Raw genomic sequence first — 23984 nt, 5'->3', positions numbered from 1 at the left:
TGGACACTTGAGGAACTGCAGTTTGGCATCTTTTACATGTCTAAAATTGTCAAAACTGTCAGTTGCCGTTTACTTTTCTCCTCTGCATCCTCTGCAAACTTCAATCCATTACTGAAGTTCACCTACTGTTTCAGCTTTGTGCACAAATTTATTTCTTTCAGGATATCCTCTCTGCCATGTTAAGGTATGAAATCAATCATGTTCAGTGCCTCTAAAGAAAGACTGTACCAACAAATTTGTTTCCTCTGTGATTCCAGCTGACCCCTCAGGGCCTGAACACCAGTCTCACTACATCCTCTGTTTGTCACATTCCAATAATCAAATTCTTCTTTGTAAAAATGTAAAACTTTGTAAGAAACAAGTAGGACAGGTTACATGTTCTGTACAACTTCATAACTTTGTGTTCAAAACATTTATTGAGCAATTTAAACTTCTGGTTATCTGCATACTTGGAATATTTAAAGTTCTTCACACATTTTGTTATTGCTTAACACTCTTTAACACTCTCAACAATACATTCCTCCAATATGAATTAACTTTTTTTTTCAATATTTCTCCAGTTTTAGTGCTTATACTTGTTTTCATCTCCCTTTCTTTATGCGTTTTAACATTTTGAACTTTCTTTCAAACATACCTGGCATTAAACATGTCTTAGACTCCAAGTCTTCTTCATTAATGTCTCTTTCAATTACAGACCAAATCACCTCTTTTTGTGAAGTCTTTCTTAATTAAACACTTCTGTCAAACACTATTGTATAGGTTTTTCCCAGCTGAGCTAATATTTTATCAATTTCAGTGACTGTAAAGTTTATTTTCTATGTGAAAAGAAGTACTACTCTAGACATTGTTTATATCAAGTATTTCAAGACCTGATGATGTATAAACAGTAAGTCTATCAGTATTTTGATGAGGTCACTGTCTGCTTCAATCTGAGGAAAAAAAAAGAAAAAGAAAAAAGGAAAAATAATTGAAGAGACACTGTTGATTACATACCCTGCTTTATGGATAGTTTTGTAAGCCCTGGTTGGAGGTGACACTATGGAGCACATGTGCTTAAGAAAGTGGGTACTATTGTTGTTTCAAAATAAGAAAAATACAGTTTTAAGTATATAGTTTGTTTTTATTATCCTACACATGGATAAATTTAGTAAAAAATCTACTTTGTGCTGTATTTCTCTAATGACTGTAGTGACCTTAGCTCCATAAACATGCAGAGATAAACTGATGTGTTTTGCCACTGTACACATCTAAAACAAATCTAATTTAACTTTTGACTTTTTTGAGTTTAAAATATCATGTTTGGTATGTTAAACTGACCTAATGCTTTTTTTATGTCTTGTACTAAGAATCAAAACGTGCCTCAGGGAGCACAAGGAGAATTTCAGTCCTTGTGTGTTCATAAATGCGTTTAAACAGCAGGAGTAGACTTAAAGTTACACAATTGTAGCATATTTTGGGGAACAGCAGTACAAGACACTTTGAAAGTGTGAAACATGTGAGCTTATTCTTTGGGAAATAGACTAAATATCAACAAGTAGAAATGAAGGAGGTGTTTCATGACATACCCCGGTCAGGTTTGCTATTTTGGGCTGGGAGTGCTCCTGGCTAAAGCCGGCCACTTGTAAAACACAGACTCATCCGCCCTCTCTCGCCTCTGTCGGTGACAATATATACTTTTTTTTCTTTCCATGAACAAGGAAAAGAGCGATGAGTTGGGTGTTATTAACCCTGCCTCCATCCTGCAGTCCATCCATTCGCAGGGCTCCTCCCGCCCCCTCCTGCGGCTCCGCTCCGCTCATCAATGGGGAGCCCATTTGAATAATGTGTGAGCGCTTGGACTGGAGCCAATCAGCTGTCAGAGGTCTGTGATAAATCGCAATGCATTATTGATAATAATAATTACGGTGACATGCGCATTTCTACTTGAGGGGCTAATTTTCCTAGCCCTGAAGAATTTGTTGAAGAAGGGGAGGAAAATTGTTTGCAACTCTTTGCTCCTGATGGTTGCACCATGTCGAGGCGTAAGCAAGCCAAACCGCAGCACATCAACTCCGACGAGCCTGCTTCGTTAGGAAACGGTAAGTTTACACACGAGTTATGAGAAAGCTGGTTAAACCAAAAACTTTACACGCAGCCTCGCCATGCTGTGCTGGAAACTATCGACATTTTATCTCGAAGTTTGGGCTGACTTTAACATCGTTCCTCTCGGATTTCGACCTGTTGCTGGTCCGTTTGGTTTGACCAGGGGGAAAAACTGAACGCCACAGAGCGAGAGGCGACACATTGAGAAATAATTTTCAACACAATACAGGTGTTCCGAGAGGGTCGATTTAAATCAAACTGTAAGATTTCTCCTGCTTCTTTTTTTTTCTTGACGAATCGACTCAACAATTGATTGAGTTACATCCTTTATTTGTAACCTTTTCTGTGCTTTTAGTGTTTGACTTATTGAACGAGTTTGATCCTGATTAGACAATTTGCTATACTTTAATGTGCGCACTGAACGCGGTGTATCACTTTGAACTTTTTGATTCGTTACAAAGTTTCAGGTATCGCTACCTGTTGATTGTTTCATACACTATTGACTTGCGTACAAAGTATTATTAGAATTACTTACTCTCATTGCTGCCCTGAATGCTTTTGATGATCTTTTCAACTAAAGTTATGATTTCTATTATCATTACGCATCGTTTTTTTGGGTACCTCATCACACTTCTAAAGCTTTTAAGCCGAATTGAAATTCTTATCGTTTAAATTTTTGATGTCTAAGTTGTGTATTTTTAAGTGGTACTTTGCTCTATTTGATTTTTTGACTTAATATTTCACTTTTTGCTATTTTGTAGTGATTTGTGCGTAACCATGCGCCAAAACTCGACGTTTTAAACAAAGGTGCCCCAAAATCAGTATGAAATGTGACTCTGGAGTAAGCTGACCTAAAGGCAATAAATCCCCCAGTTTAATGCATGACTGTTTCCTTTCGTACATATGTGGAGAGGTGGGGGATGGAGCAGTGGCCTTTTTGTGGAGACTGACTGGGTGGGGGTGCGTTTTGGTGTTGCCATATGCAAGCTCCAGCGGACCTCACCTCATGAAACCTTAGGAAAGTGTACTTATCGCGATGCGTAAAAAGACGCCGTCCAGTCTGGTTTCTACCTGCCTTTCTAAAGATTAATGTTTGTGAAAGGATTATTTTTGTATGTGCCACACAAGGTCCGTGATGTTCAGCCTGACCTCGTGTCATGTACCCTTCTAACGGTGATCATACAGGTCATGCGCCGTCAAGTGGTAAACTAAAGTGTTGCCTCCTCATTTTTTTTGTACTTTAAAGCAAAAGGAAAAAAATGTGATTATAACAGGAAGTTTGAGGAAATCATAATTAGATAAATTTGCACTGCCTGTTCCCCCTTTGAACTCAAGATAAGAGAGTCAGGACTGTCTGGTGCAGCATGTGGGTGGCTTGAGTCTTTGTGGCTGTTTTCTCATACACCAAAATGTAATTCAGTTTGCAGCCTTTTTGTGACACCGCTTCAATGCCTCCTGGTGAGCAATTAACAAGTCCAACAGTTTCCCTGGGCAAATGCAAACAGGTGGTCTGCCTCCTTTTCTTTGAGGCATTAGCATTTAACAATACACCCAGTTGTGAAATGGCCTCTTGGTTAGCAGAGAAATTAAAATGCACACTTGGAGCACTTCAAGGCTTTCACAGAGCTGTGAAACTGCTCAAAGGTATCAGCATTAAACACCCCTTCCCCCTCCTGAGCTTTTCTTTATGGTACATCTTTGAAAAGAAAATGTAGATGTGTGCTGTCTTATCCTGTTTCATTACATTCAAAACTGATTCAACTTTGTTTTGCTCACTTGGGATTTTCTTTTAGTGTAATTTAGTTTGCCATAGGTCAGAAGTTTTACCCTACACGTGGCACAGGAAACAGATTTGATTTTTTTTTGCAAGTGCTGGGTAGACTTTTCAGAAACAGAGTAATTTAATGCCAATGGCTCTTTGTCTCTGTGGACATTGTTCTGGGTAATGTCAAAGGTAGATGATTGCCCTCTGCTGGCCTTGTGGACAATAGCCAAACTCAAAGTACTTAACAGCCTGAGCAGTGAGCTGCTGTAGGTGGATTATCTGAAAAGTTAACTATGCAAAAATAAGTCTTGAAACTGTTATAAACAAGTGATCTTAAAGAAATAATGGTTTTATTTTTAAGAATGTATTCAAATAATTAAAGATTTGGTTTCTTCCCATCTTATTATGGGACCAAGAAAATGGCGCATGAAAGAATTTGTTTAGTTAAATACAGAAGATGATCAACGGCTCAGACATTTCAGAAAAAATATATTGAATCACAAGAGGGCTCTTTTTTAAATTCCTAAAAGGTTTTATATCTGTGTTGATCGATCTTTTAAAATTCACTGAGTTCACAATCTTCTGTGTATTTTGATGTCACCTAAAACAATATTGATCTAACTTTTGTGTCTTTTTTTAGGGATCCTTCAAGATGATCAAGCCGATGAATCTGGCAGTGAAGTGAAGAGGTTCAGAATGGACGACACCAGGGTCTGCAACAAGTGCTGTGCAGAGTTCTTCGATGACGAAGAGTTTCTTGAGCACGAGAAAAATTGCACTAAAACTCAGGAGGTGGTCATCATGAAGGAAGGGGATGGCACCGAAGTGTCGGAGGAATATTCACAAGGCTCCCCCGAAGGCCTTGCAAGCGACCATGACGACGGCCAGTCCAGCAGTCATTCCTTATCAAACATCAACACAGACCACCTGGAGAGGACGACAGAAGAGGAGTCCAGCATGAATGCGGAGGATTTGGGGCAGCAGGATCAGGCAGATATGGCCGGGAGTCCAGAGACTTTCCATCCTTCCCACAAACGGCAAGATTCAAACGTCACTCTTGAGGCCATGCCAGACACCAAAGTTGCTGTTTCCCAACATACCTCAAATAATACTTCTCTGGCCACATCGCAGGAGGCCATGCAGATCATTCCCATGATCCTGGAACAGCTAGTGTGCCTCCAGCAACAGCAGCTTCAACAAATTCAGCTCACTGAACAGATTAGAATCCAGGTCGCTATGATGACGCCACAGAATTTCGAGTCATCAGTGGGGGCAGTAATGGACCCACTGAAAGCCCTCGGTGCACACCTTTCACAGCAACTGTCCAGTGCAGCAGCTTTAATAGGAAAACGGACGGGCAGTCAGAGCCTTTCTCTTGAGGCAATGAAGCAAGGTCAGCTACCTCTGCCGGCAGGCATTCCTAGTTCAGTAACATCCAAATCAGACATTTTGAAGGGCATTCCAGATCTGGCTAGCCGTCTGCCTGCACTTCTGCCACAGTCGAGCGTCCTGGGTTTCCCTGGTGCTTTCAATGGCATCCAAACAGTGATGGAGCCTTCCAAAAAGGTGAAGACCAAAATGCTGAGTGTCCCAACAGAACCAAAGAATGGTGACTCAGTATACAAGCACAAATGCAAGTACTGTGGGAAGACGTTTGGAAATGACAGCGCTCTCCAGATCCACTTGCGTTCTCACACAGGTGAGAGGCCCTTTAAGTGTAATATTTGTGGAAACCGCTTCACAACCAAAGGAAACCTCAAAGTGCATTTCCAGAGGCATAAAGACAAGTATCCTAACATCAGCATGAACCCTCATCCTGTGCCAGAGCACCTCGATAACATTCCCACCAGCAGTGGCATTCCTTTTGGCATGTCTGTTCCCATGGATGAGTCAAACATCACTGAAATGAAACCAATGCTCGGCCATCCTGCTGCAGGGTTCCACCCATCATCCATCCCAGGACTGAAGACATTTGACAACTTTGCAGGAGACCCATTTTCCCAAAGACCATCTCCATCAGCAAGCGACGGCTCCCCTTCTGTTTCATCTCATATGTTTGGTCAAGACATGGATCCCACTCCGAAGGATTCCAAAGAACTGCTTGGTGCATTGCATCAAATGAATGGAAGTGCCCTCCCAGGAGAACAAAGCTCTGGAACTGCAAAACTTCAACAGATGGTTGATGGTCTGGATAAAAGAACCAACGACCCCAATGAGTGCGTCATCTGCCATAGAGTGCTCAGCTGCCAAAGCTCACTGAAAATGCATTATCGCACACACACAGGAGAGAGGCCCTACAAGTGCAAAATCTGTGGACGTGCATTCTCCACCAAAGGTAACCTCAAAGCCCATTATGGAGTGCATCGGGCAAACACTCCCCTCAAAATGCAGCACTCTTGTCCAATCTGCCAAAAGAAGTTTACCAACGCTGTGGTTCTGCAGCAGCACATTCGTATGCACATGGGTGGACAGATCCCAAACACCCCAATGCCAGAGAACCAGTTTGAGGCAACAGAAGCAATGGAGTCTCCTCTCCCAGAGGAAACGCCACTAGAGACCAATGGAAGCATGGCTTCCAGCATGGAAGATCATGAGTCAGACCAGAACCCCCAGAAACCAAACATCCCCTCAGATTCCCTTCCACCTGCCTCTGAGGAACAGCAGAAACATTCTGCTCCTGCTGCTTTCTCCAGCTTGGATGTTTTGAAAAATCTCACCTCTGCCCTTGCACTGAAACGACAGAGCAGCACTGCCTCGGAAAGTGAGGGAACCGCCAAAGAATCCCCTTCAGCTCCCAGGGAACAGGAGTATCAGAATGGTCGCAGTCCTGCCGTATCTGACTCTGCAATGTCCTTCAATTCCTCCTCTCCTGTGAACACCAACATGAGTAACTCCAAGTCCCCTGAGTCTGCCACTGAGGAATTTGCTCGCAGTGTGCCAAAATCAGAGCCTGATGGTAGTGCTCAAGGTGAGTCAAGTGGAGCCCTTGACCTCACAGCAACCAGCAGCTTCACCCCCAAAGCAATCAAAGAAGAACCTGGTTTTCCATACACAAACGGAGACTACGGTGAGTTTCTTTATCAAGCAACAGTTGTGCTTTGGACTCTGTGCTGTTACATGCTTTCATCTAATAAACCTCTTCTTTGCATCAACAGTTCCAAGTCAGATGTCCTTCATGAGGATACCATCAAGTCTTGCCAGTCTAGAGATGAAGATCCCTCCTGAGAATCCTTTGGGTCCTCATGGTTTGTTCAACTCCCACATGCCTCAAGGGACAGCGATGTCCTCATCTGTGTCCTCAGCACCGAGACGATCAGCCAAAACCCATGTGTGTAACGCTTGTGGCAAGAACTTCTCTTCTGCAAGTGCCTTGCAGATCCATGAGCGCACTCATACTGGGGAGAAGCCTTTTGCCTGCAACATCTGCGGCAGGGCATTCACAACTAAAGGAAATCTGAAGGTACGTCTGAAAATGTTAGAGGTTGTCAAAGTCGGTCTGAAGTGTCTTGAGTATGAGGTTTTAACTGATATTGCTTCTCGTCTTCAGGTACATATCGGCACTCATATGTGGAACAACACATCCCGGCGAGGCCAGCGTCTGAGCTTGGATAACCCCATGGCGTTGATGGCAATGAGCTCTGAGGCAAAGATGTTGCCAGAAATGATGCAGGCCCCCAAAGAACTCGCTGCTCCACAAATGAACTTTGACCCCTCCTTGTGGAACCAGTACGCTGCTGCCTTCAGTGGTGGCCTGACCATGAAGACCAATGAAATTTCTGTCATCCAGGGAGGTGGCATCCCGCTTCCTGGGAGCCCTGCTGGCGGGCCTCTTATCGGCTCCACTGGCGGCCTCATGAAGATGGATGGATCTCATTCCGGCCTGCCAGCCTCCATGGCTGAAATTGAGAAAAACAGCTCAGACAGTGTGCCAAAATCCCAGTTCCCACATTTCATGGAAGAGGGTAAAATTGCAGTTAATTAGGCCATTTAGCCATCAGTCAATTTATCGCCTGAACTCGGCTTTTTGAATGTCTCCTTTTGACTGAGGTACAATCAGAGAAAACCTTGTAGAGTTCTCCTTAGATTTTTTTTTCTATTGCAGCTCCCTTTACTGATCTGATCTCAAGTGTTATTTTTTTATAGTTGAACACGATATAACTACTGTAGTTGTATTTTATTTTATATAAATATATATGCGGGTATCTTTTTTTTTTTTCCTCCTGTGACCTTTTTATGTTTTGCTGTCTACTCAGAAGTTTGAATGTATAACTTACTTGAAACTGCTTTAATTCTGACTCTCTCCTTAGTACTTTGAAGGATTTTGGCTCTGATACGAACGATTCAGGGCATGATTTTTTAAGGACAACATAGCTCTGTGCTCAGAAATAATGGTGGAGTTAACTGTTTGTATCTATGACTACTCTCCCCCCATTGTGTGCCATAGATTTTATGTGACATTGTACAGTTTTGTAGAAGTTGATGACATTTGCATGTCTCGCGTAAAGGGGCTTTTGATTAGATCATTTCCGTGTCTTGTCTGTTAAGTTCAGTCATCAGTTTCATATTAAGTAGATCATAAAACATCTGGTTTCACTGGTGCTAAGTTGCAAAAGCTAATCATTTGAATATTTTGCCAAGTGCCTAACACTAAACATCCTGCAACCGGTGTCTTTCACTGCATCATAAGGTTAAAAAGCTCTGTTCAACCAAGTTTTACCGTGAAGCACATTTTCATCCTGTTTACAGCTTTACATATAGTCTAGTGACTTCTGTAGAGTCACATCTAGTTGGCTGAGGTCTAAGGTTTAGTATATTCTTGATGCTCTCATGCCTGCACTTTATTTCAGGTTGAAAATCATTTATGCATTTTATGATTGCATTTCACTGCTTTTTATCTCTATGGCTTAGAAAGGAAAGCAAATCAACAACTTTGTTTACTTTGATTTTTTAATACATCCACATTTCTTGTCAGTCTTTGTCTAGGATATTGTTTCAACTTGTAGCATCATTAATTTATTTATAATCCATAAATCGCTTGAGTTTTGGGGGCTTAGTTCTACCTCGTTTAGATTTTAGTCGTCCTCCACAGCCCTCTATGCTCAATGCAACGCTCTGTATATTTTTTGATACATTCTTGCGTACGGGATAGGATTTTTCATTTTCAACCTGCTGAGTTGAACAGTAATGAATGTATCACTGGACACTTTACAAAACTCAGAATGGTCGGAGTACTTTGAAGGCCCCTGCTGTACATTCCTTATCGATATGCATTTGCCAAGTTGTGCCTTTCTTTAGCAAACCATGTCAAACTGCTTTCAAGTTGTCTCTACAATTCAAGTGATGTTGAGTCAATTTGGCCTGTTTACAGTGTAAATGTTTTTGTTTTTCAAATGTTTCCTTCACCTAAATGTGTCTGATTTTGAAAAATAAAATCAGGGTGAGTTTTTCAATTGTTTTCCTGTCATTACTCAAATTTCTTCAACTTGATGCTTGGTATTGTGAAACGTTTGCAAAGTTTGGTGAAGTCGAACAAGGCACCACCCTTACCCCTAACTAAATCCAGTAGCTTCACAAGCCAACTTTGAATAGACATAAAATCCCTTATTTACATTGATTCACCTTCAGATGACTTGAGGGAGGTATTCTTCTCTCCTCATTACCCACTAGAAGCCATTAATCCTGCATTTTGCATCAACAATGAAAATGAATTTGCATCCACAGCTGAAGGTTGTTCACTGATCACGTCAGGTCAACAACACATAAGCTTTTCTCCTTTCAGTGTAGACATTGTTTTTTTCTTGCCATCATGCAAAGCATAGAGGGATCAGAACACTTAAATGGTACTTGAATAGAACTACAAAAAAAAAAAAAAGATGCAAAGGGTCATTATATACCATATAATTTTCTCAGGATCATTCTTTGGTGCAATTTTGTGGGACAAAAAGGGTCGTACAAACCAAAAGTTAATACTCAAGGGTGGTGTTTAAAAATCTTACATATAAATCATCCACATTTACATCATGCCATCTATTAACTTAAAATATAATAATCTACTGATCTTCTGGTATAAAATAATTTCATCATTGAGTCAATAGATGGACAGTTTGATTGTAATACAATTTTTGAGTGTTTTTACAAGTCCTTCAAGCTACAAATTTCGGAAATCACTTTGACTTGACTGATACCTCTGACTTACTTGCCATTTTTTATTTATAGTAGGATTTTGCAGGTGACCCCAAATCCCAGCGTACCTTTGGAAATGAATGTCCAGCTTGAGAATGTCATCGCAGGTAAGAAGAAACTGTGAAGGAGCCTGTGTTGGCAGGCTGAGATATTTATTTTAGTTTTTTTTTTTTGTTGTTGTTGTTGTTTTTAATCACTATTCAGTCTCCAAAAAATCACTGTCTGTTCGTATCTTAATAAAGATAGCCCCCTCTGGTTGATTCATTTACATTTTCAACATAGCCCCAGCTTTTTAGCACCTGGGGTTTTAATTTAAGGGTTATAAAAGTACCTGGCTTACTTTTGTCAAAGTTCAATTTCTGCCAGTGCCACAGAATATTAATGCCATCTTAAGGTTATTCCACTAAGCAAAAAAGACAGAAGTGTTCATTTCTATCAAGAAAAGTAAAACAGATTTAAAAATACAACACAACATCAGTTGCTAATGCTAAGCTAAGTCCAACTGATGTGCAGCTGTGGAGTGCTTGTCCTAGTAGCCCTGCTATCCTGCATACAGTTGAACTGTCCTGCGTGAGTGACAGCTCGGAAGCCTCCGCCCAGAACCGCTACCGCCAGGCTGCAAGCCTACAGCCTCCACCCGCTACCAGGAGCTGCAGGAATGACCGACAATATCCCCCTACAACCCGTGAGACGGCCGAAAAGACAAGACAATAAACACAAAAATGGGTAAGGGCGTTAGACAGCTCGGACACACTAATATGAAGCCATTTTGTTAACGTTTTCGCTCGTGGGCTTCTGTTGATAGTGTAGCCGTTAAATGTTTACAGGCGCGCGGCGACATTGTTTCAATATGGAGCTAAACGGTGGCGATTTATAATGGAAATATAACAGAGGGGGAGAGACCAGCACGGCTAACAGCTACATACATGTTAATATAAATTATGTGACTAGTATTTTTTAGTTTAACACGCTAGCTAAAGCTTTGCCAGAGCTCCTTGTTCCGGGGAGCAGTTGGAACAAGTGCAATTGACGCCCATGTCAATATTTGCTCGCTTGAATGAAGCTCACTGTCAAAGAGCTGAAACCACGTTGAAATGTAGGCCCCGACCCTAAAAGAACCGTGTCCTCAATTCACATTGAGGCTTAGGGATTCTTTACAGGTTTATTTTGACCAGCACATGAAGGGGCAGGCCTTTTAAATGATGATGAAAGGCAGACTCGGTGCTGAAATGCAGCCAATCGTATGACGATGCTATTGTGCTGATGTCACCTTTTACAAATACATAACACAACAGAGTAATGAACATCTAAAACTCAGCAGAGAATCTTTTTGTTAGTTGCTTAAAGTGCATTTGTATTAATAGTTAAATCTGACGAGTATCATTGAATTTACAACTTATCTACCCTCTGCTTGTTGTTCATGCAGCTGCCTGGTTATTGAGGACACAGTCCAGCCACAGCTAATGCATTCAAACACTAAAGTCCTGCTCTTTAGCCCCACCTTCAATAACTATACAATGTTCTGGAAGCATTTTAATAGCAACATACTATCCTCTGAAATAAGTAATTTATTCCACACATCCTTCAATTTATCAAGAAATTGAACACAGTTATATTTATGAAGTCATGCATGACTGTTTTTAAGGTTGCTAACTCTGCATTAGTGCTACTTGGGATGGGTACTTTAACATTTGAAACAATTCTGTACCGATGACTAGTACCTGGCATTTGGTACTGGTACTCAACAATAGCAATTTTTCTGTACTTTTTTTGTGTTTATGTGGTAATATATTTCAATTTGCTCACTAATTATATCTCAGTTTTTTTCAGTTTAACATATTTATTCTTCAATATAGAACCTTGCAGTGCTGTGTACAGGTCCAGCCTGGAAAATCACCTACTCTTCCACTCTAACGGTCACAAGAATGTGTTAGGTACCTAAGCATGATACTGTTTGATTTTATGTGAATCAGTGCTCGGTACTACAGATGGAATTCGGTCAGTACCTATAAAAGTACCTAATTCCGTACCCATCCCTAAGTGCTACAAAACAAAGTAAAGATTGCAAAAAAGCGCTTAATGTGTCATTTGGTACCCATACTAGGATCATAGCTGCAGATAACAGATTACAGAGTTGATTGATGAGTCAAGTTATAAAATATCAAAATATATATGACTAATTTGAAAGCAGGAAGATGTACTGGAGCACAAGACTGAATAAGTAGTCATGGCAGTTGAATTAACTGTGACGATTCAAAGGTTGGACCAAAAATTTCAAGCTTAATCTGCCACATGTTAAAATTTTTACACTAAGTGATAAGTGTTAAGAGAAACTGGTAGAATAATCCTTAAAACACCCAGGGTCCACTGGTCATTCATTGTGATGTGACAGTGAGCGAGGTGGCTTGCTGTCTTGGCCATGAAACTTCAGCTACAGCTGCAGAATTGAACCTTGTGTTTTTCTTCTTTTACTTTTCAGTGCTTATAAAAAGGACCGTATTTTCTCTTTGAAAAGGTTCAGCACGAGGGTTGTCTTATTCAAATTTTCTAAAACTATATTTGGTCTCTTTATAATTGGCAGGTTTTGCCTTTAAAAGAGCTCTAAAGGAAGCCTATCTGTACCATAGGGCTGTAACTCAAACAAGTTCTGACAGATAAACTTTTGATTACCCTATCTGCAAAGAAACATTCAAAAAGTAACAAACAGGTTTTTGTATTACATCACTCCAATAACCCAAGTATTCATCTATGTTTCCTAATTTTGGGAAAAAAAAAGGATCACCGTCATACTACAAAAGTACCTGCTTGGAGAAACTGTAAGGCCTCACAGACATTGAACAGTGGAAGTGAGTCATCTGTCACAAAAGCATTGCTTCTGTCATACCTGGTCCATGAATGGTGCCGCTTTGTCTGCGACTCAGAGGATTTAAATGTGCTTCACCAATATTTTGTCCATATTAAGTGTATTATTACACACAAAGTACAGTAGTTCTTTTGTTGATCGAGAGGTCACTGAGCTCTTTTTTTTTCTGGCTGGAGCCAAGGGAGTGGCCACCTGTTTCCTGTGTGAGTTAATATTTGTTCTGTAAACCAGAATCTCCTGGATCCTTGACTCAACTCTGTCTGTTTTGTGGGTTTTATAGCTTCAATTAGAAACATATTAACAAAGAGATGTGACTAGAAATTCATTAAAAATGGAGTCATCATTACTATGACAAGCTTCACAGCACCAAATCCTCACTTAAAAGGGAAGAGCCCTGATGATTCACAGAAACCTGACATTTTTGAACGATAATTAATAACTTATTCTCTATCCTCTCAGGTGTTGTCCGTGGTCCAATTGCTGCGGCATGGGGGAATTCCGTCCCCGCACCGTGTGGCTCGGCCACCCAGAAAAGAGGGAGCAGAGGTACCCCAGGAACGTCATTAACAACCAGAAGTACAACTTCTTCACCTTCCTGCCTGCGGTTAGTGTCAGTCAAAGGTCACCCCCTTGACTCCCTCTTTAACCCCCTAACATCAACACCCACCTCTGTCAGCCTGATGCAGTGTAACTCACTGGAAACATTTTCCTGTTGGAACAATTTTTATCAAAGCACTCCTGACAAAATCTGTACATCTTGGTGCTGGTTGCTTGTGGTATGGATGTAGAGATTGATAGGATAGGATGCAATTGTAGTTGTTACAGTTCGTCAGTTGCACTACATTGTGTTGCATTATGTTACCGTCCATTAGGGCTAGGATGATACGCTATTCTCGCGATTTGATTCTATTACGATTTTTGGGGTACCAATTCAATTTGAATTGCGATTCTTCGATATTTACCATCCTTGCAATTTTTATTTTGCTTTTTTGGACACCAGACTATGTGAAAAACTTAAATGATGATGATAATGTCTACAGACTATGTCAGGGGCCATATTTTCGCTTAAAACGCACATCACGAGAGTCAGAGAAAAACATTTCACCCTCTGCTGGAGAAAAGTGGTATTTTTTTTAAACATCAAGTTATGTTTGTCATGGTTTATTATGTTTTGTTGCTTCTTGTTTCTCAATGTTGTTTTGTTACCTTGTTTCATTACTTTGTTTTGTTACATTTTGTTTCATTAGGTTGCTTTTCGTTTTGTGGTGTTTTGTTACCCCGGTTTCTGAGATGCTTTGTCAATATTTATTGGCAGAATAACAAGATAAATCCTCATTCAAGGAGAAGAAAGGGTTAGTTTGGGAGATAAACAATCCAGCCACATTTAGAGAAACAGCTCCATTTCTTAGGCTCCAATGAGAATCACGTGCACTGAAGTGACATTGGTAGCCCAGGGTTTACGGTACTAATCTGTGCGTGCTTGACCCTCAGATTTCCCAGGCCTCATTTCCATATGCATTTGCTTTCCAGACTCTCAGTTGTCTTAAGATATTATGAGTTTTTTTCAATGAAGTCAGACATGTAGCTCAAATTTGTTTGGAAAGCTAAAGAGAAGAGAGATGTATTTGCATTGCAAATTGTGATGCTTTTTATTGACTTTGTTCATGCCAAGACACTCTTCTCAGTTGGGCATATTGTGGTGTTTATGTTTCTGTGTGCAGTGTTGTGTTCTCCTGGAGTAGTGGTATCAATGTGAAGAGGACACATGCTTTCCCTTGGTAGTCATCTTGCACTCTGGTGGGAATGAAACTGAGGGAAGTGGCTGAAAGAGGCTGAATACTTTTTACTTCTTAACAGGCTTGGATAACACATCAGAATTTATCATGATTCAAATAGGTGTGGGCACTCTTTTACATTCAGTTATCCTATTCCCGGGCAAAAGACCAACTCCTTTCATCATTTGGACAGTGTTAATAATTTATGAAATCATGCATTCTCTGGATTTTGTCCAGTAATGTCTCAGTTGGTTTCCTTGGAAATGTACTAAGCTACATTTAGCATTAAAACTTAAGATTAACACTGTATATGAAGATTTGAGTTCTCACTGAATGCTTCAAATGTTTATAGTGCGACGTTACATGGCACAGTGCTGTGAAACTGTTTCTTCTAATTCATCATAGCCAACCATTTCTGCTGCAAAGTGCTCTGCTCATGATGGATTAAGATGAGATAAGACTGAGTGCTGCCTGTTGGATAAGACTGGATCTTATCCTGTCGTCATGTTGGGTCTTTGTTACTAATATAACACAGAGTATGATCTAAAGCTCCTCCTCTGTTTTGTAAGGTGTCCTGAGATAATATTGTTGTAAAGCTTATATGGATAAAGAATGATGAATTCTGAAATGCACATTTTGCCCATCAAGCATCCATAATAATCGTTTAGTTCCCTAACAGACAAGAAAATAATAAAAGTCTCGAGCTGGTGCAGAAGTTAGGATTTTTCAGAAAGTCATTTACAGATTCCTCAAAGTTCAAGTGTAGGCAGATCATTTGGCTCTTTGGGGGGCATTGTTAAGCTTCAGAGATGCATGATATTGGATTTTTTGCCGACACCTGATATGCTGATATTTAATCGATACTGATACCAATATTTTTCCCACACACCTAATTGCAGAGATCATCAACTCTCCTCTGTATTGGTATTAGTGCAAAGTACTCTGGTGCATAGTGTTATCACATTTGTTATGTAATATTGATTTCTTGTGCAAAATACCAAAAATACTTGATACTGCATATTTAATTTTGACTATTGCTTTAAAAAAATAATACACAAAGATAAAGTTTACTTAATACTGAGGTGATGCCCTCCCTGTGACAACCATAACAGAATCCACAACCAGGTTAAATTTGACCAATTTCACAATTGAAATAGTAAGAAAACATAACCTGTGTTCACAGGAAACATGAGGGAAGTGAAACTATATAGCAGTTAAACCTAAATGAGATAAAATTGTTTATGGTCAGCTACATGTACCTTACAGACTGCTGCTTAAATTCAAACCTTACTTAAAACTGGAGCTCAATATGCACTGAGCAAACAAAATTACAAAAAGTGCACAAAATATATGCAGTTTACGTCCTTAATCAGAGCATAAATAAATAAATAAATAAATAGGTGGACTCTGTCTACACTGCACAATCCTATAAACTACAAACAGTGTGTAACAGAGAGGTGTTGTGCAAACAAAAAAAAAACTTAAATATTAGCAGCAGCTAATTTTTTACTGGTTTATTGTATTGGCAGATATCGACAATATGCAATATGTAATTTTTAAGCCAATATCAACTGACACCGATGATGTGCTGATAATATTGTATGTCCCTGCTTATGGATGTGACAATTTAATGGTGCTGAATAGGAAAGAGTATAGAGAAACATTCAAATGATTATCTTAAAATAAAAATTAGAATGGTTTACGTGACTACTTCTCATCCTGAATTTTTTTATATAACAGCCAGACAGTGGTTGTAGGGCATCTGAAAGCTGTTTCCTCTTTGCCATTAAATTAAAAAACCCTTCTGTAATAACCTAAAAACATTCCAAATAATGTGAAAACAAGTGCCCATTGTCGGTAAAACAGGTGCAGCACTGTGGGTTTCTGAACTGGAGAAAACACAGACCTCTACAGCGCCAAACAGATTTGGGAGGAACTTCAACAAAACAATAAACAATAAATGACATGTAGAATCATATCCATATTTAAATTAACCATAACAACTTTTCACAGTCAGTAAATGGATCCCTATAGTTAAGAGTGACCATCAAATTGTGTTTTTGCTTATAATATTCCCCAAACTGAAGTAAATGTTTCTTTAACTTATTTTCAAATTTTCCTACAGTGTAATCAGAGATATTTGAATGACTGTTTCCAAAAGGCACAAAATAACTTTGAGTTTTCTTCCACAGGTGCTGTTCCATCAGTTTAAGTACTTCTTCAATTTGTACTTCCTGCTTTTGGCCTGCTCTCAGTTTATTAAGGAGCTCCGCCTGTATGCACTCTACACTTATTGGGTCCCCTTGGTATGTCACATCTCTTTAAACCCTTTAATACTAACCTCTAATATATCTTTGTGTAACACTGGATATGGCCAATAAGTAAATGGAATTACGTTGTGTTCTCATTTATAGTTGCTAAAACACCAATGCATGTTGAGTTTGCTTCATTAACCATGACATTTCTCTCTCCAGGGTCTAGTTTTAACCATCACAATAGCAAGAGAGGCTGTAGAGGAAATCAGATGCTACATCCGAGACAAAGAAGTGAACTCTCAGATTTACAGCAAACTTTCAACTAGAGGTGAGGATGAGAAGAGCTGTGGTTAGGTTTCCTCTGTGGTGTTATGCTGCTTATTTCTCGGTATCCATCAGCTCCGTATTAAATGTAGGAGGTTGGTCCTAATAAAACTTACTAGGGCTGGGGGAAATGGTGGGTAATTCAAAGCAGAGATGTAAAAGTGTACATAAGAGGCCTTGGTATAAAGTGCTACCAGCAATAAAAAGCAGGAGACCTCTTGTGGTTTCCATCACGTTGCTCCTTTGATGTGGCAGCTTGTTTTACCCATAAACACAACGACTGGTTGCCTCCATGATAGTCGCCCCCCATGCTTATACTGCGGCTTATGGAAACTTTATAGCGTCAGAACTTGGTGTGTTGGGAAGAAACTTAGCCATTGTTCTTTTTAAGTATGTAAGATAACATGTTGGTCTGAATCAAAGAGATGAATTTAATTTTAAACTTTGAGAACATATCACCAAGAAAGTAAACAAATCTTTTTATTTCTAAAGCCAGGATCATAACTTCAGTCGCCAAAAGAGTTGTAAATCTAATTTTTTGTCATTGGCTGATTGTTTTTTTTGCAGGTTAAAGTGCGTCTGTCGACAGATGTAGCATTGAAACTCCCCCTCATTCTTATCAGAGCTCCATCTTTTTGCTGCTTTGTGGAGGAGAGCACTATTGTGAAGTCTCTTGAACCCTAATGCATAGCAATATTAATGTGCTTTAATGTCTTACACATGCAAAGCCCAGAGGTCAGGAAAGAGGGTCAGGGGTCAGTGATCTCTTCCAAACAATTTTGCCCGTTCATTCCAACTGAAATGAGAGAAAAGAAAGAAACTCCCCCAGCATTCCTCCAAATCTGCAAAGAAAATTGCTTTGCTTAAACTCACGGGAGTGACTGATGAGGCATGTGGGACGACAGTTCACCCAAAGAGGAAAGATTTGATTCGAACCACACGAGGAAACTTCATCAGTTTTAAAACTTGAAACTTGAAAAGATCAGTTCTGTTAATACTTAAATGTTGCAGCTGAATTGTAGTGATTGATGACAAATTGAAATTTTGCCTTTTGTACACTCCATTAACTTTTGAATTGTTCTGTTTTGCAGGCACAGTGAAGGTGAAAAGCAGTGGGATTCAAGTTGGAGATCTTATAATCGTGGAAAAGGTTTGTTAAAAATAGTTTCTGTCAAACTATCACTTATAAGACAGTCAATAACAAGCGGCATGTTAATCTCGTGTGCTCCTCTGGTGACTGAGGTGAAAGGAGTTAGTAAAGATTTTATAATCTCGAGATCAATGCTGAGCCTCAGCCTGTCACAGTCAATACAAAGGCAACAAACCCAAACAGAAAATGCCTTTGATTAGATCTGGAACCCAAATCCAATCATGTAGTAGTTATTGTTTGATTTCTCCTCAGCTTGAAACACTGATTATTGTTTGTTGGGGTTTAAATACCTAAGTTAGTCTGGCTCTTAAAAGAATCTCTTCTCTCTCTGAGGTCTGTGGACATGAAATCTGAGAAGTGAGTGCTGTCTTCAGTTTCAGACTGAGGGCTTCTTTCTGAATCACTCATTTAAGAGCAGCTGAAGGAAAGGTCACACATGTTGTCCTACACGTTTCACTAATATGACTGAGTGATTTAGAGTTATGCGAGTTACTATTTATAACGAGCATGAGGTGAAACCAGGAGCTGAGACAAAGAGAGCTTTGGAGTTCAGAAAAAGTAATAATAACATATTTTTATTAGACTTTATCGACAGTTTCACTCAGTAAATTGAATGTAATATTTGTGTGGTGTAGAGGAAAGGAGCAGGTCAGGGTCTCGCTCAGGCCACGACAACATGATTTGCAGGAGGGCTTTATTATTGTGACTGACTGGCTGTTTGGTAATGTGACACATAAGAAGTCTTAAAGAGCTGCTGAGGGAGGGTGAAGCCTCAGGAAGTGATGTTGAAGTCATGTTTTCTTTCTGCCCCTCTCCTTTTAGAACCAACGTGTTCCTGCTGACATGATCTTTTTAAGGACCTCTGAAAGAAATGGTAAACATCTGCTGGTCATTCATCCAGATCTCCACAACAGGCCGGCTGCCAGGCTGCCTGTCTGGGGAAATGACTTGTTTAAAAGGGCGCTGAGATGCAGGGATTAGCCCTTAGCCTGGGCAGGAAGTCCGACAATGTCTAAATTGTAATTGGGTCCAGTACTAAACTATCACTCAAAGCTCCCACTCCTTGTTATGTGGAGGTGAGATGGCTACTGCACACTGAACATTGTTCCCTGTTCATATTCGCCAGTGGCTCATTTTGTTTTTCAAATGAGAAGATAACAAAAGTAAAATTCAGGGACATAAAAATCAAATGCAGAGAGAAAGCAGGAGTCATGAGAGGAGGATGCCTCATCTGAATAATCAAATGTGGATTTAGGGAAGATCTCAGAGCGATAAAACAAACTCACCAATGTGCATTGCAGCCTTCATTTGCACATATACAAAATAAACTTAAGTCCTTATAAAATGCCAGCCCCCTGAGGCACTGCTTGTAAAAATCTCATCACGAAGGGCTCCGACTTGCAACTCCAGCTGGATGCATTTTGTTGTTGTTGCGTCTTCCTGTTAAGGGAAGAAAAAACAACAGCTTTGTTTTACTGGAAATAGAGCTGGTTATCTCTCTCCCATGTGGAGGCCATTAGGTCAATTATGAAGAGCCTAGGCCAGGGTTGGGCTTTTTGGGCAGGATGACGCATGCAGGCCTGTGGGGGATGGGTTTTTGGGTAGATGCCTTCACTTCCATCCCAACAGTAACATGCAGCTTTGTCCCATTCACAGAAGTAACTGTTCTTCTTTTGTGCGTCCACACAAAACACATTTTCCTTTTCTTTCTTAAACTGAGAACAGATCTGTCACAGAACAAGTTAATGTACTCAGCAGCTTCTGTTAAAATATAAATACATCAGTTTATACAACCATGAACAGGGATTATAATGTGCCTCCTTCAAAGTATAAGCCTGTGTATTGTTGCCCCCTAGGGGTGGATATGTGTTTATCAGGCCTTAGTCACAGCTCTTGTCCTCTCCTCAGGCTCCTGTTTCCTGCGGACTGACCAGCTGGATGGAGAGACGGACTGGAAACTACGCCTCCCAGTGGCGTGTACACAGAGGCTGCCAACTGCTGCCGTGAGTCTACAAATTAAAAGCAGAAAGGGAGTGGAGCTGTAGAAGGAAATTACTGCTGGTCCTAAGAGAGTAATCCTAGCTATTGTGATAAGGGAATACTGTTTGATATGTAATGTGAAGCTTTAGTTGTCTATGGAAGAGGTAGGTTATTAGCCATGATGATTTATATCAGCCTATCTAGCAAAGAAGTAATCAGTGATCTAAATCAGTGGTTCCAAAGTGAGGGTCCTGAAACACTGATTGTGGGGTTGTGAAATACCCGCCAAACTCAAAAAATATTTTAAATTACACATTCAAACATTATAATAAAGACATAAACAAAATAGGAGATCTTTGTTGAAGACCCTTGAGGTTACTAAGGCAGGACAACAACAATATTGGGTGAGACAGATTAGTTAATAAATCAATATGTGCACACAGAGAGTCTAATTTTCTACCTTTTAGTTATATTAGGCCTTTATATGTTGATTTTTGTCTTCTTTTGAATCAGCTAATCAGTGTATTCCCATGGTGCCACTATGTTGGAAGACACAGGCTGAAACATTTGGGAAACTTTGAATCTAGAACTATCAAAATTAAAGATTTGAGAGATTTTGTAAAAACTCTATACCAGTGGTCCCCAAACTATGGCCCGTGGGCCAGGTACGGCCCGCCTCCACATTTTGCCCGGCCCCCTGAACAGTACCAGATGCGCATTATGATTTTTTTTCTTCAGTCTGGTCACGTGATCGAGACTTACACATGCAAAGAACGTAACTTTCTATTCCACCCTTCTGCAGTTTGTGCCCTATCTGAAACCCCCCTTTAAAAAAAACAAATCCTGTTTTACTACCATACTGGTAGTGAAATGTGTTGTGCTGGTAGGTGTTATATCACATAGTCAGGTTTCTTAGCCTGCTTGCTTTCTGGTTTTCACGGTGAAGTTAATGAGAGCTGCAAACAGTGGTGTCTACAAGGAAGTTAATATTTCATGGTCTTTTTCTGTGAAAAACCTGAAAAGGGTTATTTAGTTATTATTTATTTCATAAATAGAGCTGTATATTTCATTAATAGTGTTATTTTTTATTTTATATATTTTTTCCTGTCAAGATCACAGAAAGGGTTATCAATACGTGGTTATGTGTGGCTTTCTGGGAAACAATAAATATTTACGTTTGGACACCTCTGCGGTCGTCACACCATTTTTTACAAACTGACCCTGGCCCGTCATCAAAGAAGGGAAAAGTTGTTTGGCCCTGACGGGAAAAAGTTTGGAGACCCCTGCTCTAGACTTTATTTGAAAGATAGAGAAATCAATTGACTAATCTAGATTCATCATAAATGGATTCATTAGTTGTACGATAACGTGCAGTTAAAGCCCTGAGTTCATCCTAACCCTGAAATACTACTTTCTCAAACCGTGCTGCTTCTTTCTGTCACCTCCCACTCTCTGAGCCCCTGGAGACAGGATGTTTTTTTAGTGAAACTATAAGCGCCTAGGGATCTATAAGTTTGTAAAATGAAAGTACTGACATACCTGTCAAACAATGGTGGAGATATTTATTTTCTGAATGTGTCATAGCTGTTAGTCTACTAATGAATCGCCTCAAGCTAAGCCTCAGCAATGAAATGCAAACAATGGAGTAAACATTGCCTCTGTATGGAGAGTGAGTTATATTCATCTAGAGTCCATATTTATCAGGAATGATCACATGATGATGATTAAGTTTGTCATGTTTTTGGCATCTTGCAGGACCTCCTGCAGATCAGATCATACGTGTATGTTGAAGAACCAAACATTGATATCCATAACTTCATCGGAACTTTCACCAGGGTGAGTGCTTGGATGATTCTTTTGCTGACTCTTAAAATGTCTTTCACTTTGATTGATCACGGAGCATGTGATGATAATATTTAGATTTTAGATATCATTTGGGTTGGTTAGAAAATTGTTCCACTTGGAAGCTTAATTGATGGATGTCGGATCCAACCTGGATTCAACAAAGATAACACTCATTAGAATGAACTCATATCTTTACTATTGTTGTCTCATCCGTTACAGGAAGACGGGGACCCCCCAGTCAATGAAAGTCTGAGCATTGAGAACACCCTGTGGGCCAGCACCGTTGTCGCCTCTGGTAAATGAAGCCGGGACCAGTTTTTGCTTCCTTCTCAACTGTTGATCAGATGACTCCTCTTTCAAAACACACACTCATACACACACAGAAAATAATGAGGCAGTCAGACATTCATAAATAGCTCTGGGGCAGGTTATTATAATGGTTAAAAAGTGTGCTTCTCCCACAGAGGACTTAATCCACTTTTTACCCTCCTGTCACATGTAATCCATTAAGCACTTAAAAACCTGCATCCTATATTCCTAATGACATTCATTCATTTGAAAACGTCTACGCATGTCATTATTATGAGTCTGGGAAACATCATCCTGACAGTCCATGTTTTATGTGCTGCCTTTTATTAAATTGACCTGAGGCAGCTTTTTTATGTCTTTTTCTCTCCCTCATTTTAGGCACAGTGGTGGGGGTTGTGATTTACACAGGCAGGGAGCTGCGCAGTGTCATGAACACCTCCAACCCACGGCACAAGGTACAGTAGTGTGAACCAGGTCTCCAAACAAAAGGAGGATGTCATCATAAGGAGTATTTTAAACATTGTCACTTCCTGAGTTTTAATAAATTTGTTGATTTACTTTGACGTATATATTCTATACAAACTAACATTTTCGGTTAATATGACTCACAGTGTTTGCATCTGTTGCTCTTTCTAGGTGGGTTTGTTTGACTTGGAGGTGAACTGTTTGACTAAGATCCTGTTTGGGGCCCTGGTTGTGGTGTCGCTGGTCATGGTGGCCCTGCAGCACTTCTCTGGCCGTTGGTACCTCCAGATCTTTCGCTTCGTGTTGCTCTTCTCTCACATCGTGCCCATTAGGTACGACTCATGGTTTACTTTTTGTGTCCTTTAATTCGTGGAGTTTGAAAGCTGATTTGCTGTTCTGTGCAGTTTGCGTGTCAATCTAGATATGGGAAAGATGGTTTTCAGCTGGATGATCAAAAAGGACTCCAAGATCCCGGGGACAATGGTGAGAGCGAGCACCATACCTGAACAGCTCGGACGCATCTCCTACCTGCTCACCGATAAAACAGGTTAGACTGCAGGAAATGTAAGATACCTCTGTTTGTATGGCCAAAGGAAGCACAGGAGAAATATTCTGGAGTTTTAAAATGAGAGGTTGCAATGCAGGGGATTTGCAAAGGAAGTATCCTAAAGGACAGAGCTAAATCATTTCCTTCCTTGGTGGGGGTTTCTCTGTGGATAGTTTTTCTTGCTCCCAGAGATCTGCTACTTATTGAGCCCTTAAATCATAAAAAAGCCCAAAGTCTCTCATCTGTACACACCTCCAGAGCACAACACCTCCACCAGTGCACTTCCCCGGGCGTGAGGTGTTACACGTCAGATTTACAGCCCTCATGCCCAATAAAATGATCGCCCATTTCCCCGTCCAGAGTGTGAGTGGGCCGCTGGGGTCTACAGGTCAGGTTAATGTACGTGGAAGGCCCCCTGAAGTCTTTTTGATATACTGATGG

General features: G+C 40.2%; 2 protein-coding genes across 2 annotated transcripts in view; both read left to right on the top strand.

Annotated features, from left to right (window-relative positions):
- The first annotated feature begins 1821 nt into the window (after positions 1-1821).
- sall4 (spalt-like transcription factor 4) lies at positions 1822-9283 on the top strand. Its single transcript, XM_074681813.1, has 4 exons — positions 1822-2078; positions 4488-6914; positions 7003-7307; positions 7395-9283. Exons 1-4 carry the CDS (start codon positions 2012-2014, stop codon positions 7827-7829), a joined length of 3234 nt encoding a protein of 1077 aa, XP_074537914.1. The 5' UTR covers positions 1822-2011; the 3' UTR covers positions 7830-9283.
- Positions 9284-10574: 1291 nt separating this feature from the next.
- atp9a (ATPase phospholipid transporting 9A) overlaps positions 10575-23984 on the top strand; it is a 43955-nt gene continuing 30545 nt past the window's right edge. The window contains exons 1-12 of the mRNA XM_074681219.1: positions 10575-10756; positions 13353-13497; positions 16861-16974; positions 17143-17251; positions 18339-18397; positions 19220-19271; positions 20306-20400; positions 22133-22213; positions 22442-22517; positions 22910-22986; positions 23168-23328; positions 23401-23543. Of these exons, the coding sequence (XP_074537320.1) occupies positions 10689-10756; positions 13353-13497; positions 16861-16974; positions 17143-17251; positions 18339-18397; positions 19220-19271; positions 20306-20400; positions 22133-22213; positions 22442-22517; positions 22910-22986; positions 23168-23328; positions 23401-23543 (1180 nt within the window). The 5' untranslated portion in view covers positions 10575-10688. The remainder of the gene's footprint in view (positions 10757-13352; positions 13498-16860; positions 16975-17142; positions 17252-18338; positions 18398-19219; positions 19272-20305; positions 20401-22132; positions 22214-22441; positions 22518-22909; positions 22987-23167; positions 23329-23400; positions 23544-23984) is intronic.

This window comes from Halichoeres trimaculatus, unplaced genomic scaffold (genome assembly GCF_033239565.1).
Source record: "Halichoeres trimaculatus isolate MK-OKI-2021-1 unplaced genomic scaffold, fHalTri1.1 fHalTri1_scaffold_11, whole genome shotgun sequence".
NCBI lineage: Eukaryota > Metazoa > Chordata > Actinopteri > Labriformes > Labridae > Halichoeres > Halichoeres trimaculatus.
The sequence above is the reverse complement of the archived record's forward strand: the minus strand, read 5'-3'. Positions and strand labels throughout refer to the sequence as shown.